The sequence below is a fragment of the Apium graveolens genome, chromosome 9, assembly GCF_009905375.1.
Source record: "Apium graveolens cultivar Ventura chromosome 9, ASM990537v1, whole genome shotgun sequence".
In the NCBI taxonomy this organism is placed as follows: Eukaryota; Viridiplantae; Streptophyta; class Magnoliopsida; order Apiales; family Apiaceae; genus Apium; species Apium graveolens.
Genome location: NC_133655.1, coordinates 125,125,635 through 125,143,744, shown reverse-complemented (window position 1 = coordinate 125,143,744; position 18,110 = coordinate 125,125,635). Strand labels below are relative to the sequence as shown.

Here is an 18,110-nt window from a genome sequence, read left to right as displayed (position 1 = left end):
GCCAGATTGGATGGTAATCACTGGTTTTTATAATGGTTTGGGGGCCCAATCTCGGCCCATGCTCGATGCAGCAGCTGGAGGCGCCTTATGGGCTAAAAGCTATACTGAGGCGTATAATCTTATCGAGATGATGGCTGCAAATGAGCATCAAAACCCAACTCAGAGGATGACATCAGGCAAGGTAGCAGGTATTCTGGAAGTTGATGCAGCCACCGCTATTGCAGCCCAGCTCCAAGCGCTATCAATGAAGGTTGATTCTTTGGCTACGTATGGAGTTAATCAATTAGCTATGGTTTGTGAGCTTTGTGCAGGTTCTCATGCTACGGATCAGTGTTCTCTTGTCAACAAATCTGTTCAGTATGTGAATAATTATCAGCGACAACAGCAGCCTGTGCCAACGACCTATCATCCTAACAACAGAAATCATCCAAATTTCAGCTGGGGAAATAATCAGAATGCTATTCAGCCACCATATCAGCAAGGAGTGAGTAAACAGTTTAACCCACCTGGATTCCAGCAACCACAGCAGTATGCTACAAGGCAATCATATCCTCAACAGGGAAGTGCAGCTGCACCTACTAGTGCTGATTTTGAGGAACTTAAGTTGTTGTGCAAGAGTCAGACGGTTTCTATCAAGACCTTGGAAAATCAAATCGGTCAATTAGCCAATGCAGTGCTCAATCGTCAACCTGGCACTCTTCCCAGTGACACGGAAGTACCAGGCAGGAAGGAAGCCAAAGAGCAAGTCAAGGCTATTACCTTAAGGTCTGGAAAAGTAGCTGATGTTGAAAAGGCAAAAGAAGTCGAAGCTGAAGTTAGAGATGAAGAATCTAAGCAAAAGGAGAAAGCGGCGGAACCAAGGAAGACTACTATTGAACACACTCTGCCTGAGGCTAATATAGGGGAGAAACAGCTCTATCCTCCACCACCTTTTCCTAAGAGATTGCAGCAACAAAAGCTGGATAGACAGTTCGGGAAGTTTCTGGAGGTGTTCAAGAAACTTCACATGAATATACCTTTCGCTGAGGCTCTGGAACAAATGCCTAGTTATGCGAAGTTTATGAAGACTATTCTTTCAAGGAAGGTGAAACTGGATGACCTTGAAACCGTTGCTCTCACGGAAGAATGCAGCGCTGTTCTGCAGCAAAAGTTACCACCAAAACTGAAAGATCCAGGAAGCTTCACCATTCCTTGCACCATTGGCAATCTAACTTTTGACAAGTGCCTTTGTGATTTGGGAGCAAGCATTAATCTGATGCCCTTGTCGATCTTTAAAAAGCTGGATCTGCCTGATCCAAAACCCACATACATGTCGCTACAATTGGCGGACCATTCCATTACTTACCCAAGGGGCATAGTTGAGGATGTACTCGTCAAGGTGGATAAGCTCTTCTTTCCTGCAGATTTTGTTATTCTGGATTTTGAGGAAGATAAGAAGATTCCCATAATCTTGGGGAGGCCTTTCTTGGCTACTGGCCGTACCTTGATAGATGTGCAAAAAGGGGAACTTACTATGCGGGTCCAAGATCAGGATGTGACCTTCAACGTATTCAAGGCAATGAAATTCCCTACAGAAGATGAGGAGTGTTTACAAGTGGATGTGATTGATTCCGCAGTTACTTCGGAACTCGATCACATGCTAATGTCTGATGCATTGGAAAAGGCCTTAGTGGGGGATTTTGACAGCGATGATGAAGATAGCAACGAGCAATTACAATATCTGAACGCTTCTTCATGGAAGCGAAAGCTCGACATACCATTTGAATCTCTTGGTACTTCTAACCTTAAGAATGCTGAAGGGAAGCTCAAACCATCAATAGAGGAAGCACCTACCTTGGAGCTCAAACCATTACCTGAACACTTGAGGTATGCTTTTTTAGGTGATTCATCTACGTTACCTGTTATTATTTCAGCTTACCTTTCAGGTAGTGAGGAAGATAAGCTCTTAAGGATTTTGAGAGAATTCAAATCGGCTATAGGATGGACCATAGCAGACATCAAGGGGATAAGTCTTTCATATTGTATGCATAAAATTCTGTTAGAGGAAGGTAGTAAGCCAACTGTGGAACAGCAACGAAGACTGAATCCCATCATGAAGGAGGTGGTGAAGAAAGAAATTCTGAAATGGCTAGATGCAGGCATCATTTATCCTATTTCTGACAGCTCGTGGGTGAGCCCCGTGCAATGTGTACCTAAGAAAGGAGGTATCACTGTGGTCGCAAATGAAAAGAATGAGCTCATCCCTACTCGAACAGTTACAGGATGGAGAGTATGCATGGATTATAGAAAATTGAACAAAGCCACAAGGAAGGATCACTTCCCTCTCCCATTCATTGATCAAATGCTTGACAGATTGGCGGGACATGAGTACTTTTGTCTTCTGGATGGGTATTCCGGGTATAATCAGATTTGTATTGCACCAGAGGATCAGGAAAAAACTACCTTCACTTGTCCATTTGGCACATTTGCTTTTCGTAGAGTTTCGTTTGGGTTATGTGGTGCCCCGGCCACCTTTTAGAGATGTATGATGGCTATATTCTCTGACATGATTGGAAATAACGTCGAAGTGTTCATGGATGACTTCTCCGTCTTTGGACACTCATATGATGAATGTTTGAATAATCTGCGCGCCGTACTCAAAAGATGCGTGGAAACTAATTTGGTGCTTAATTGGGAGAAATGTCATTTTATGGTGCGTGAAGGCATTATCCTTGGGCATAAGGTCTCTAGCAAAGGGCTGGAGGTGGACAAGGCCAAGGTGGGAGTCATTGAAAATCTTCCCCCACCTAATTCGGTGAAAGGAATCCGTAGTTTTCTCGGTCATGCAGGTTTTTATCGGCGATTCATCAAGGACTTTTCAAAGATATCTAAGCCGTTGTGCAATTTACTTGAGAAAGATGTGCCTTTCAAATTTGATGATGAATGTTTGGCAGCATTCGAGACTCTCAAGGAGAGTTTGATCACGGCACCAGTTATTACAGCACCAGATTGGACAGAACCGTTTGAGATGATGTGTGATGCGAGTGACTATGCGGTAGGTGCAGTTCTGGGACAGCGCAAGAAAAATCTCTTCCATGTGGTCTACTATGCGAGTAAAACTTTAAATGGGGCCCAATTAAACTACACCACTACTGAAAAGGAGCTTTTGGCTATAGTCTTTGGCTTTGAGAAATTTCGATCTTATCTGCTTGGTACGAAAGTAACAGTATTCACTGATCATGCAGCTATTCGCTATCTGGTTTCTAAGAAGGATTCGAAGTCGAGACTCATTCGTTGGGTGCTTTTACTTCAGGAATTTGAGTTAGAGATCAAAGATAGAAAAGGTACCGAGAATCAAGTAGCGGACCATCTCTCTAGGTTGGAGAATCCCGATTCTACTTCACAAGATAGGACGTTAATCAATGAATCTTTTCCGGATGAGCAGTTGTTTGCAATTCAGGAGGAAGAACCATGGTTTACAGATATTGTAAACTATCTTGTCAGCAATATAATGCCTCCTAATTTGACATCCGCGCAAAAGAAGAAGTTTCTGCATGAGGTGAAGTGGTATATGTGGGATGAACCATATTTGTTTAGACAGGGAGCTGACCAGATCATCAGGAGATGTATCCCGTTCTGTGAGACGGAGGGGATATTACGAGACTGCCATTCCACGGTTTATGGTGGACACTATGGAGGTGAGAAGACGGTAGCTCGTATTCTGCAAGCAGGTTTTTTCTGGCCCACCTTGTTCAAGGATGCTCATCAGTTTGTTTTAAGGTGTGATCGTTGCCAAAGAGTGGGAAATTTGTCAAGGAAGGATGAGATGCCATTAAATGTGATGCTTGAAGTCGAGGTCTTTGATGTATGGGGAATCAATTTCATGGGGCCTTTCATCTCGTCTTGCAATAATCAGTACATCTTGCTGGCAGTCGATTATGTCTCAAAATGGGTCGAAGTTAAAGCTTTACCGACAAATGATGCAAAGGCAGTGCTAAATTTTCTTCATAAGCAAATTTTCACAAGGTTTGGAACGCCTCGGGTAATCATAAGTGATGAAGGATCGCATTTTTGCAACCGTAAGTTCACTTCTATGATGCAGCGTTATGATGTGAATCATCGAGTAGCTACTGCCTATCATCCGCAAACAAATGGTCAAGCGGAAGTGTCTAACAGAGAGATAAAGCGCATTCTAGAAAAGGTTGTTTGTCCGTCAAGGAAGGATTGGTCTTTAAAGCTCGATGAAGCTGTTTGGGCTTACAGAACAGCATACAAAACTCCACTTGGGATGTCACCGTTTCAGTTGGTGTACGGTAAGGGATGTCATCTACCGGCGGAGCTTGAGCATAAGGCCTACTGGGCATTGAAGAAATTGAACCTGGAGTTAGATGCAGCTGGTAAGAAAAGAATGCTTCAGCTTAATGAACTTGATGAATTTCGACTTCAAGCGTACGAGAATAACAAAATGTATAAGGAAAAGGTGAAGAGGTGGCACGATAGGAAGCTACAGCCTAAGTTATTTGTGCCAGGGCAACAAGTTCTGTTATTCAACTCTCGGCTCCGACTTTTTCCTGAGAAGTTGAAATCAAGGTGGTCTGGACCTTTTATTGTCAAAATTGTGTTTCCACATGGAGCGGTGGAAATTTTTGAGAATGATTCGGACCAAGCATTCAAAGTTAACGGTCAGCGGTTGAAGCACTACTATGGGGACATGGCAAACCGAGAGGTGGTTAGTGCCATTTTGTTGACTACGTGAGAAAGGTACGGAACGTCAAGCTAATGACGAAAAAGAAGCGCTGCGTGGGAGGCAACCCATGAATTGTTGTTACAGGAAACCCTTAGAAGTTAATAACCTATCCAAAAACACAAAAAATCAGAAACAGGGGCTGAAAAAAAAAATTCCAGAGACCCTCTGCGCGCCCGCGCAGCTATGCTGAGCGGCCGCGCAGCTTTCTCTGCGCGCCCGCAGCAGAAATGCTGAGCGGCCGCGCAGGGGTCGAGTTACAGAAAATTTTTTTACAGTTCAGAAAAAAAAAAAACAAAACAAAAACAAAAACACAAAAAACCCATTACAGCCCATAAACCCACGAATTCTTTCCCATTACCCCATGATTTATCCCTCAAACCCACTCCTAATCTAATTTAACCTACTCCCACACCCTATATATACATACACATATCCTACATATCTCCCACAAACTTCCTACACTTAAACCCTCTCATAAACATCAAAAATCAGTTCTTACACACTTTTATTCACAAATCAATGGCACCCAAGAGAGCACGCACTATTGACTAGCAGCAGCACAGTTCCTACTGCTGATTCATCAAGGGGTACTGCTGCAAGGCCTCGGTTAACTGACAGAGCCGCGGAGGAGGAGTACACTAGGCTGTTGGGGAAGCCGATTCTGAAGGAGAGGGGGTTTTTACCATCAGGGAGGGATGGTGAGTTGTTGCCCATGATTGCAGAGAAGGGGTGGATAGCTTTTTGTGAGTCACCCGAAGCAGTACCGATGAGTGTTGTTCGCGAGTTCTACGCGAAGGCTGAAAAGAATGGGTTTTCTGTAGTTCGTGGGCTGATGGTTGATTATCATCCTGCGGCGATTCGCCGTGTGATTGGACAGCGAGAGAGGAAGCCCGAGGAGGAGAACTGGAATGAAAAGACTGCTGAGGATTTTGACTTGGATTTGATTTGTGCGACTCTCTGTCGACCGGGCACAGTTTGGAACCGCAGTCCAGCCAATAATGAGTATCGTCACTTTCCGGCGATCACCATGAACAGGTATGCCCGTGCATGGAATGCATTTATATGTGCTAATATTTTTCCTTCTTCACATGCACACGAGGGTCACAGTTGAGAGAGCACAGTTGTTGTGGGGAATTCTGAATGAGGAATACTATGTGGACCTTGGTGAGTTTATCTACCAAGGAATTCTGAAGTTTTTGAGGGGAGCAAAGCATATGAACATCCCTTATGCATCCACGGTTACAAAGCTATGCCGAGCAGTAGGAGTGAACTGGCTGGCTCATGAGCAGTTGCAGTTGCCAGCAGCTCCGATAGATTCTGGCACTCTGAATGGGATGCAGGAGTGGACCGGTGGTGAGCCTGAGGAGCATGGGCTGGGTTATCGTCTTCCAGGAGGGCGTCCAGCACGAGGTGCTACTATGGCTAGGCTAAGGCGTGGTGAGGCTAGTTCTTCGAGAGCTCAGGAGGGTGCTGGGATGGGTGATGCCCAGTATAGGAGGCTTTCACGGCGGATGGATGCCATGTATGAGACGCAGAGCAGGTTTGCTCAGGAGCTCACCCTTGCGTTAGGGACTGCTTTTCGAGGCCTTGGAGCTGATATCCAGTGGCCAGTTTTTGGTGAGGACTCTGCATACCCGCCGCCTGATACTCCACCCACTGAGGGTGATGATGATGATGACTCCGAGTAGGTATACCCTGTGTTCCTTTCTACTACCTTCACTGGGGACAGTGAAGATTTTAAGTTTGGGGGTGGTAGTTAAGGAATATTTTGTGTGTGTCATATAGTTGCATATTCATGATAGTTAGTTCATATAGTTGCATAATTTTTGCCATATAGTTTTTTTATATATAGCTTTATTTGTTTGTCATATCATATAGCTCATGCATATACCATGATCCCTTTTGCAAGGATTTATCGACTGAATTGTGATATTGATGCGAGTGTAGTGATAGCATTAAAGTGATATTAAGTTGTGTAGGTTGATATGCATGCTAGAAGCACTTGTATTGTCACTAAGTCTTAGAGAATGCTTAAGGGACTAGATTGTTGTTATGATCTGATTATTTTCGAGGATAATCTATTTATTATGCTTAGAATTTGATAATAGGTTCTTAGTGGTAAAGGCATGAAAAAGAAAAAAAATGGAGTAAAAATGGAATTTGTTGCTAGTTGTGGCTAGGCATCAAATGGCTAGTAGCCGGCTCGCATATTATGCGAGTAGTCTAGGGTTGAGCAAGATGGAGCGAAACGCACTTGCTCAAAAAAAAAAAAAAAAAAAAAATTGCATAATTGATCAAGAGTGGGCTCTTTGGTATTCGAGTTATTAAGTTCTTAGGGGACTTTGTGCCTAGTGACCTAAGGCTTTTAGAGTCTGGGATCCGCTAACCTAACGCTCGTTACATGGATACCATTGTATAAGTCTTTTGTGGACCTCACTCATTGCACGGTCAAATAAGCATTTGAGTTGTAAATAAAAAGCACGATTCCGTAGTAAGCTCCAGAGTTCTTGTAGTGTTGTATATCACTTTGTGCCTAGAATTTTTATTCTTTGTATAATCGTAGGATTGCCTTGAGGATAGTCTAGTCATAGTAATTGGTCTAGTTCTGAAGCATATCTGTTAAGCATTTGCACACACCACGTTTCTGGCGGTATGTCCGTTTGCATGAGTTTCTTGATCTTTAGTGTCTAACTGCATTCGTTGAGACGTGGCAATTTGGTTGGTTAATTGTAGTAAGGTGGGATCGTTGCATTTTCATATAGATTGCATTCATGCATATTTTTATTTGTTTTTGAGTCTGTGACGCTTGAGGACAAGCATCGATTTAAGTTTGGGGGTGTGATAAGTGGCATTTTATACCACTTAGAACGTCTTAAAATGGCTTAAATTGGTGTCTTGAAATCAAGTATTTTGTGTATTTGATGCGTTTTTCTAGTGTTTATGCATTTCAGGGTATTAGTTGCATTTCGGAGGAGGAATCATCAAGAATAAGCCTTGGCATGTGTTCACCATTGCGAGAGGAAAAGAACGGGCAGATTACGGCGAAGAAACGGAGCAAACCTGGAAATTTTCCAGTAGGGTCCTGCGCGCCCCGCAGCAATGCTGAGCGGCCGCGCAGCAAGCCCTTGCGCGCCCGCGCAGAAATGCTGAGGCAGGCCGCGCAGGGTCGGGGAAAAAGCTGATTATTTTAGACTTCTACTTCTGTTTGGCTTCCAACTTCTATGTAATCTGAGTTTTATGGGACTATTATATAAGTAGATTTGAGTATGTTTTCATAGAGAATAAGAGGAGATTATGTTTTAAATTGTGTTGGCGCAAGAAGCGAAGGAGATAAGGAAGAAGGACCGATTTAGCACATTGCAGCGAAGAGGAAGCATATATTCTTGTGATTCTTGTTTCGTTGTAACGTTGGATGCTAGTTTTCTTGCTTTGGCTTATTTACTCTTATGACGTACTCTGTTTTAATATAATTAGTTTAGTTATTATTTTCTTGTATTGATTATCATGATTTCATATGAACCCATGATGGCGATAAGTTCTATTATGGGCTAATCGTGATCATGGGGTTGCAACGGATTTATTATGAAATTCTTTAGTTAATTGTTAATACTTTAGTGTGTGATGATTGCATGATATCTAGTATTGGTTGTGCGTATTCGTCTTATGTGCGTCGCGAACATATAAGATAGGGTGTTAATCTCTTGTGAAGCGACGGTGGATCTTGAGATTTAGAACTTGCCATGCTAGCATAGGTTCATGTACGTTGTGCAATGATTAGTGGGTAACTCTAACAGTTTTATTTGCCCTAATGTAATCAAAAGGAATAACTTGTGCTTAAATCGTTGTGTTGTCAATTTCTGTAGACATATAGGAACTCAACATAATTGATGACTATTCAACTTCTATCTTAATTGTGGATGCTGGTAGAATGGTATTAGTACAATGAAAGTTGGCTTTTATCAGTTTCGTATTATTCGATTAATATCATCACTGTTACATGCTAAAGTGTAATAACAATGGTTATAGAAGGAAGTAATAATGAAGTTTGTGATCTCATGAGTGTTTTATTATTGATAAGTTGAAGTGTTAGTTAAGTGGTTAATTAAGTAGTTAATTATAGTTAATATGTAATCAACGATTTTAAGTGTTATTATCTTAACATTGAGAAGTAGTCATACATTGGTGAGTGAGTTTAATTAGACAAAACTTAGTCTGAGTCTCTGAGGGAGGACGAACTAGAAAGTATTCTATATTATTTGCGAACGCGTATACTTGCGTGAATATTAGTGCGTGATTTCGCCCTAACAGTTTTTGGCGCCGCTGCCGGGGACTCGGCGTATTTGTTTAGTTTATGTACTTACCATCATTGGTCATTAGGACTCAGTGATTAGGACGCAGTAGTTAATTACTCTTTTCGGTTGTGTTTCAGGTACTTTAGCAAGCGTTTATGCAACTCGTTCTCGTGCTCGCAAGAGGACCTTAGATACAGCTGAGGAGAAAGACGAAGTTCTTGATACTCCGGAGAAGTTAGATTTTGAGGATTCGGATTCAGGAACTGAGCAGAAAGAACCAGTAAACATGGAGATCGTATTGTTCAAGCTGATCTAGCTCTTATGGATTTTTCTCGGCCTAAAATTGATGACATTCAGTCAAGCATCCTTCATCCGGCTATTCAAGCTAACACCTTTGAAATCAAGCCGGGCACTATTCAGATGGTGCAGAATTCTGTTTCTTTTGGAGGAGCGGCAACTGAAGACCCCAACATGCACATAAGGAATTTTGTCGAGATCTGCAGCACTTTTAAGTATAATGGCGTGACTGATGAGGCTATCAAGTTGAGGCTTTTCCCATTCTCACTGAGGGATAAGGCTAAAGACTGGTTACATTCTGAACCAGCTGGGTCCATCACTACGTGGCAAGATCTTGCGTAAAGTTTCTGGTGAAGTTTTATCCAATGGCAAAGACTGCTGCTATGAGGAGTGCTCAAGGCTATTCTCATGTTGGAGATAGAATTACAGTTAATACCCGGTACACCAAATCTGATCCTGAGCTGGTATGCCTTCTATTGAAAGCTTTGTATGGCCTCAAGCAGGAACCATGCCAATGGTTCTTCAAATTATCTACTACCTTGTTTGAACTTGGATTCTCTCAGTCAAAGTCTGACTACAGTCTATTTCTTAAAAAATCTAACTCTAGTATCACTGTTGTGCTAATTTATGTAGATGATCTTCTTATATGTGGTAGTGATAATTCTGAGATTCACAGTCTTAGAGACATGTTATCCCAAACATTCCACATGAAAGACTTGGGGCCCTTGAGATATTTTTTGGGACTTGAAGTGGACAGAACAACTGCTGATGCCAAAGTCTACCACAGATCTTATTCAAGAATATGGTCTGTTATCTGCAAAGCCTCTAAAGTTACCTCTTGAAGCAAGCATCAAACTTACTCCAGATAAAGGTGATCTTCTACCTGATGCCAAAGTCTATCAAAGGTTGGTGGGTAAATTAATTTACCTCACTATTACTAGGCCTGACATAGCATTCTCAGTCCAACTGTTAAGCCAATTCATGTAAACTCCTACAAGTGCTCATCTAAAAGCAGCAAAGAGACTCCTCAGGTACTTGGTTGGATCGACATCTCAAGGAATATTGTTGGCTACTAACAGTGCTGCACAGCTCTATGCCTATTGTGACAGCGATTGGGCTAGTTATCCCAATACTAGACGCTCAACAACAGGGCTATTGCATTTTCTTTGGTAATTCTCCAATCTCCTGGAAGGACAAGAAACAGACCGTGGTGGCAAGAAGCTCTGCTGAAGCAGAGTATCGGGCAATGGCCCTCACAACATGTGAGATTACATGACTAACGGCTCTGCTGAAAGACCTTGGCTTTGGACACATTCCTGCTGTTATACTTCATTGTGATAATTAAGCAGCTCTCGCCATAGCTGCCAATCCTGTCCTACATGAAAAACGAAGCACGTTGATGTTGATTGTCACTATGTTCGAGATGAAATCAAGGTTGGACACATCATTCCTGCAAAAGTCTCATCTAGCTCTCAGGTTGCTGATATTCTGACCAAAATCCTACATGTCTCTCTTCATTAGTCACACGTGCACAAGCTGGCTGTTACTGTGCCTCATAACCAGCTTGAGGGGGAGTATTAAGGGGACTGCTATTCACCACTAGCCTTCTGGGACCACTGCCGTGCTACAGACAACTAGGACTTACCAGCTCACATAATGATTGGCACTATCTCTACTATCTTCCAAATTAGTTTGTTAGGGAATTAATAAGTACTTGTCCCTATATGTAGCTATCTTATCTTTTCATTTTGAGACTATGCAGTTTGTATGAATTTTTGTGTGCTGGGAAACACTTGAGTCTGCATCTATTTCTGAATCATTCATCTGTCTTTGATTTGATTTAATGATGAATGCCATTTATCTGTTTTGAATCATTTTTGTTATCACTTAGTATTTCTGTAAAATTTAAAGTACAATTAAACTTTAAATATTGATAAATTAATAAACTCGATCAATTTATAACTTTTGATAGTCCCGACTTGAGAACTATAATATAAATTAATAATTCAGTAAATGTATAAGAATATATATTTTTTATTTAAGCATATGAGTCTCATGTAATATATAAATTAATAGTTACATATTAAATTAAAATTATATATTATTATAAGATGTACTTTTTTTGAAGAAAAGACAGATTTCATTACTAGGAAATATCATATAAAAGAGACTCCCACAGCATATTTGAAGGAATCGTAACAATTTTTTGACAATTTAAAAACAGGGCATTAAAGAAACTCCAACAAGTTAGCTATTTAAGATCTTAAATTAAAATTTAAGAAATTTTGTATATAATAGAGCTCCAAGCATCCAGTACTTCCTTAAAAATTTAGCATCCTCCACTCATAACTTATTTATAATTAACCATTAGTAATTTCTCATTTTCATTTTAATAATAAAAAAATCATTTATCTCTCCTTCTCCATATTAAATGCATAACTAGAGTTTAAATATAATATTAAAATATTACTAGCATACGTTTATAAGGAATGTGAATGTTGTTGGAGTTGACATATAATTAAAAATTCTAAAATACTAAAATTCATTTTTATAATAATATTTTTAAGGAAGGAGTTGGTCTTAGCTACTCCCTCTGTCCCACTAAATTGTTTACGTTACTTTTCGGCACGCTTTTCAATACTCGTTTAAAGTATACTTCTATAATATTATTTTTTTTAAAAAAAAATCTGAAAAAAAATTTCATGTTTAAACTTTGATTAAAATTTTTTTTTAAAAAAATATTATGAAACTATACTTTATTGAAACCTCGAAATACGTGCAAATAGTGTACGTAAACTATGCAGCGAAACGGTGGGAGTAATAAATAAGCCACCCTATTCTCTCGTCTTCTAACACAAGAAATGGAATAGTCTGGATTTGAATGTAAAATAATAAGGTTGGCATTCAATACGTGACCAACTTCTAACACTACAAGAAAAAAGGCTAAAAGCCACCGGTTTAAAATCGGTTACTTTTACCTATAAACGACTGAAATCTGTGGAATTTAGTACAAAATTGACCGCCTTCTATCGGTGGCTTTTAACCTGGTCGAAATTGTTTTTCGCGGTGGAATTTATATAAAAGCGACCGCTTTGACGGTGCCTTTTAATTCAAGTCAAAGTTTCACACAGCCCCTTTAACATTTTGGTGAAAATTTAAACTTCCCGTTTCTTGATTTTCACTGAATTTTAAAATTCCCGCTTACTTATTAAAGTCACTGAAGACGGTGGATTTTATATGGTCAATTTCAAACACAAAAATGGCCTGGAGCCATATATTCTTAATTCTTTAAAATTGAAACCTGTCTCATTCATTTATCAATTTAACTAACCATTCACATTTAATAACTTGCGTCAAAATTGAAAAAATGAACAACCAAAAATGAAAAGACATAATTACATTCCCCACAAATCCATTAAAAACTATCAAATAAGTACCAAACAGCAGCTGTTATACCAAATAGCAGCTGCTACATCAAGTTTAAGTTAACTACTACATAGTTTGCTTAAAAGTATCAGCTAACAAAAGTAATTAAACTTATAAAAACTACTCATAAAGAGGACAGGATAACAAATTCGGGACGAGATCGTGCTCGTCATCCATTTCTAGTAAAAGCCTGGTATGCTCCCCTGGAACTTTTTCTGGTGTATCATCCTACATAGACAAAAAATAACGTGCGTTTAAGTAATTATTTAAGCTGTTGAAATTCAAATTTCATGTTCCAAAAAGCAGCTGCTTCTGTACAGGTAAAGTAACTGCACCATATATATATAAGTTTATTTAATCAGAATCAAGTTAGCTAAGTTGAAGAAAAAATGTTAGCATAACTTCTTCACTTCACAACTTACATCAATGTCATAAAGTAGAACAAATACACTAAGCGCAAAATGAGTCTGTTAACCTCATATCTCACCTAATAAATGTTTATAAACTATCTATACAAGATAAAATACCAACAAAAAACATAATTGATATGTATAAAACCCCTCGCTTACGGATGGAAAAGAAACATCTTTTGACAGTTTAAGCGTAAAAGCCTTGGGCAGGTCAATAACACAGAACTTGGAAGATCAATATGGAAGAAAACAGACCCTTATCTAAATTAAGATTGTGACACCAAAAACAACAAATACAGCTTCCAAAAAGGCTCTACTTATTCTCGTGAATAGAAATCTGAAGTTAACAACACTTATCAAATCTACAATCCACAATTAACACTACCATTATCTCAAACAAGTAAACATCACTAGATTCATCATTGTAAATGTTCCTTAACATTCCATGTACATAAAAAATATAATCCATACAAAAAAGCAGAGAATTATCCCTCAAATCGGATAACAAAACCAGATGCAAGATCCAACATCCAATTAACTTTATCGAGATTGTATTTCCAATTACATCTAAAAAACCTTAACATAATTGAAACAAAATTATCGAGAAATGAGAACATAGAGCTTCAAATTAAACAGGAGTTAAATTTATAAAATATTTCAAACAGATGTGAAAATAATTAATTCACTAATTACACAAACCCTAATTTTGATTTAGCTAAAATTATTCTAATCACAACCACACAGAGCAAGAAATAAAGATTCAGATGTGTAATACTAAGAAATAAAGATTCAGATGTGTAATACTATAAACCCTAAATCTGCTAATCTGATACATCAATTGCTGAAATTTAACTTCACAATTAAAGTTAAAGTGTTACCTCCACAATAACTTTCTCAAAATTCTGCATCACTTGATCAATGATCTCATTTGCAATCCGCATATATTGGTCCCATGATGATTGTTGCACCGGATTGGTATTGTCTGGAAAAGCTATAGTGGCTGATTTTTCAATTAATTCATTAAGTTTTGCACGAGGAACTCGATCCATGCCGTCTAAAGACTTCACCATATTGGTCACTTCGGATAGAACCCTGCGGATAAGTGAGTATGCATTATCTGGAATGCTTGTTTGAGAGGCCTGAGCGGACTGAGATGTCATTAATCTAGCTGCCTCATCAGCTCCCAATAACCCCGATAAAGAACTTCGTTTTTCTAACTATATATAGTAAATTAGATAAAAAATTATTATTATTTTATTACTAAATTTTAAGCAGGTAATCTAAATTTTATTACTAATTCTAGGTCGAAATAGATTCAAATTTTAAGGCCTGCATTTTACAGCTGAAACCAACAGCCAAACGGAAGACACTGCAAATTTTGTTTCAGCAGCAAATTCAAGCTAAAGCCAATGTACCAACTTGTATGAAAAATTAAAAGAACACAAACAAAAAAGTCCAAAATAAATAAGGCACACTGGTTTAAAACTCATTCCTCCTTGACATCATTGAAATCTACAGTTACATGACATCCACTCATCCACTTTTTGACTATAATTAAAATGTTGAATACAGATGGAGCTTTTATTATCCATTTTCTTGGCCTTTTCTTACCAAACTTATTATTTACTAACCTCAAGATCAGGAGTTTGACAAGCCGAGACAGAGAGACAGAGCATGTACAAGACAGTGCTTCAAAATGTACAAAATAGCTTGTAAAAAATTGCACATGTATAAATGCATAACAAAAGGGATTAGAGTGTACCCATCTTCTCACACAGAAGGGAACAACCCCACTTTTGTGATTGAAGTCCAACTTAGCACGATTATTTCTCCCTATCTCCGAAGCCTTCTTAAATTTTTCGGTCTCCCAATGCTTAGTGATGCTTTCCCAAGCACCCTCGTTAAAATAATGTGGTTTCACCATAAGTCTGGTTGCATGAGTGTAGCCTAGACTTATGGCTAATTTCACTCTCTCATCCGCGCGACTCTTCTCCTTGCTCAGAAGTTGCTTCCAGTTATTTTGAATATGAGCTTTAGCATATCTATCTCCTTCTTCATCTGTACACTCATAGTTGTAATAAAACCTGCCAAACAAAATAAACACAATTCTTAGCCTAAATTCAAACTCTTAATTTACCAACTCGTAAGTACTTAAATACCCTGTAATCAATTGCACAATTATCCAGAAAAACTTCTCTTGTTTTGCCACTTGTATTGATGGTATCTTTGTCCCAAAGAGATCGAACAATGGCCAGTAGAGTCTTTTTATAATGAGCCTCTTTGATACTGTAATAGTTAAAATAACACAAAAATTCAAGTTCTGACCAAAAAAAAAAATAACAAGACTATAAAAATTTTAGTAAAATAAATATTAAGTTACATTACCATCCGTCAACAAAGTGAACAGTCCCAAGTTTAACCCCATTTATCGGTCTCTTGTGAAAATCGCCCTGTGAAGCTTTCCGCTAAAGACTTTCAACAATAACTGCTATATCCTCCTACTCATCAACTCTGCCACCATTTTCAATATGCATGGTATCACCGCCATCACCCCTTCCCATTGCTTCTGCCCTTCCCCTGTCCCCTACATCACTTCTGCCCCTGGCCCCTCCTCGTCCTCTTCCCCTTCATCTTCCCCTTCCCCTTCCCCTTCCGCCACTACTAGTACCTGTTCCCCCACTGCTAGTACTTGCGCCACCCAATGTCATGAGAACCATAAAAACAATCAACAACCAAATTTGACTCCCGATCTGTTACAACAATAAGAATTGAAAGGATCAGCACTTCTGTGCCAATTATAAACACAACTGAAAGGCCTCTATCTGCAAGCCACTGAAGTCTATCTACAAGTTTAATGCTAAATAAAATATGTCAATATATCTCACAATACTTACTCTTGTTTCAGTATTTTCTCGCGCTTGAGCGTGGTTGAGCAAGCAGCAGAAAGAAAGTGCACGGACCACAAACCGAATCTTGTAGATAAACTGGAATATAAATATAAAAAATTAGAATAAGTTAAACCAAGCTGGGTGATTTGCGCTTAAGAGTGAATCAGTCTATATCAATACAAACATCACCAAGCTGGGAAAGAATAATGATGTTTTGATAATTAAATAGACTGGATCACAAGCAAGAGTTAAACATTCTACAGTCTTAAAAGCAAACGAAAAAATTCAGCCAGTACATTAAGAAAGTTAAACATTTCACCAATTTTGTAGTAACTAAATGTAAAAAGTTATGCATAAAAACAACATAGCTAATTGATTTATTGAAAGGCACATTTAATCAGTTTTTCAGATATAAAGACAAAACCTACATATAAGAAATTAATTAACAAGAACCTCAATCCATCTCACATCAAGATTAATTAACTTATTTTAATTTTGATGTAATAATTAATTAGTAAGTTAATTAATGCCCAGGCAGCCAGAAACATCAAGTTTGCCCACAAATTAGTCCTTACATCAGAGTAAATATTACTACAAACCGAACCCAAATCCTGAAAAAACAAAATTACAATGAAAGGTAGAAGCTTTATACCATAAATACACTGGTCAATACAAATTAATATAAAAAAGTAATACATACACAAAAGCACATAAAGAATTAAATCCTACCAAGAAAGATCAAAGCTTTAAGGCATAAAACCAGTGTTTAATGCCAAGAAAATATGTAATTCATGTAAAAAACAAATAAAGAATAAAAAAACCCACTGTTTATACATGATTTTTTTCAAGTAATTCATGTTCCGACAAGTTAATTCCGGTGAAAAACACATAAAGCAAGCGGGGCAGTCATGATTGTACTTGAGTTTTATAACCAAAGTTGTATAAAAGTTAAGAAAAACAACAAAGGAAAGCAAAGCAGAGAGAATCAAAGAGGAAAAAAAAACCTATCCCCAAATCTCAAAAATCCTAATCCCGAAATTCCAAAACCCTATCCTCAAATCTTAAAGAATCAATAGGCTAATTGAGATTTAATAAAAGAGATTTAACCTGTTGAGATGCAAGCCGAGTTGATATGTGAGAGTATAGAGAGGTGTGACCATCGATTTTTGTCAGATAGTTTTGACCTACCATTGCTGCTTAGCTGAGAGAAAGAGACGAAAGAGATGTAATAAATGAAAAAGATAATAGTAAAAAGAAATGGGAGCCCGTATATACATTATGTGTAGATTATAAAATCGACCGCTTATGGTCATTTTTAAAAATATAATTTCCACCAAAATCAGTCGCTTTTAATTTAATCTCGTTTCCCTCTTCCAGTAGCTACTGCTTCTTTTCCCTTATCTCAAACATTAACTTTGAAACAACGTTATGTAAACCATATAAAATTAAGAAAAAAATATCTAATTAAATGAATATAATTCAAATAAAATGTTTTACATAAATTCATTCAATTTCAAATTTAATACAATAAAATTAATCATAAAAATTAATCATCATCGTCATCGTCATCGTCATTACTATCATTTTCTTCATCAACACTCATATCTTGGTCATTTTGTTGTTTAATATCTTCATATATGGAGTAGTCATCTTCAAAACTTCTCAAATCAATAAAAAAATTTGAAGGATCACGAATAATCACTCTTTCAATTTGTGATGATGAAGCATTTGAAACTTCGTTAATTTGTCGACTCTTTGTGGTGAGAACCGTTGAAAGGCATATGTCATAGCCTACTCGTTTATTCGAGTATTTAACTCAACTCAAATAAGAATGTAATAAGTAAATAGTGGATCTATCATCAGAGAGATCTCACAAAGTAACATCTGTCAAAGAATAAAGAAACATTGTTCATCTGCAGACTTGAAGATTCACTGGAAGAAGTTCAAGAATTTGATCATGCCTCAGTGATATAAATCAAGATCGTGGATTTAATCAAGCGACAGAGATCTCGTCAGGATATTATTTATTACAAGGATTCAATCAGAACAACAAAGTCAAGACATGAAGAAA

General features: G+C 38.3%; 1 protein-coding gene and 1 long non-coding RNA gene across 2 annotated transcripts; both read right to left on the bottom strand.

Annotated features, from left to right (window-relative positions):
* Window positions 1–12,723: 12,723 nt before the first annotated feature.
* Window positions 12,724–15,741, bottom strand: LOC141687036 (uncharacterized). The gene is made up of 5 exons (XM_074492177.1): window positions 15,537–15,741; window positions 15,311–15,437; window positions 14,914–15,235; window positions 14,030–14,368; window positions 12,724–12,969 (listed from the first exon to the last, which is right to left on the bottom strand). The coding sequence occupies exons 1-5, from the start codon at window positions 15,574–15,576 to the stop codon at window positions 12,862–12,864; spliced, it is 936 nt and encodes a 311-aa protein (XP_074348278.1). The 5' UTR covers window positions 15,577–15,741; the 3' UTR covers window positions 12,724–12,861.
* Window positions 15,742–15,797: 56 nt separating this feature from the next.
* Window positions 15,798–17,269, bottom strand: LOC141683592 (uncharacterized). The gene is made up of 3 exons (XR_012560363.1): window positions 17,147–17,269; window positions 16,046–16,135; window positions 15,798–15,901 (listed from the first exon to the last, which is right to left on the bottom strand). It is a non-coding gene; the product is annotated as an uncharacterized LOC141683592 (long non-coding RNA).
* Between the last annotated feature and the right edge of the window lie 841 nt (window positions 17,270–18,110).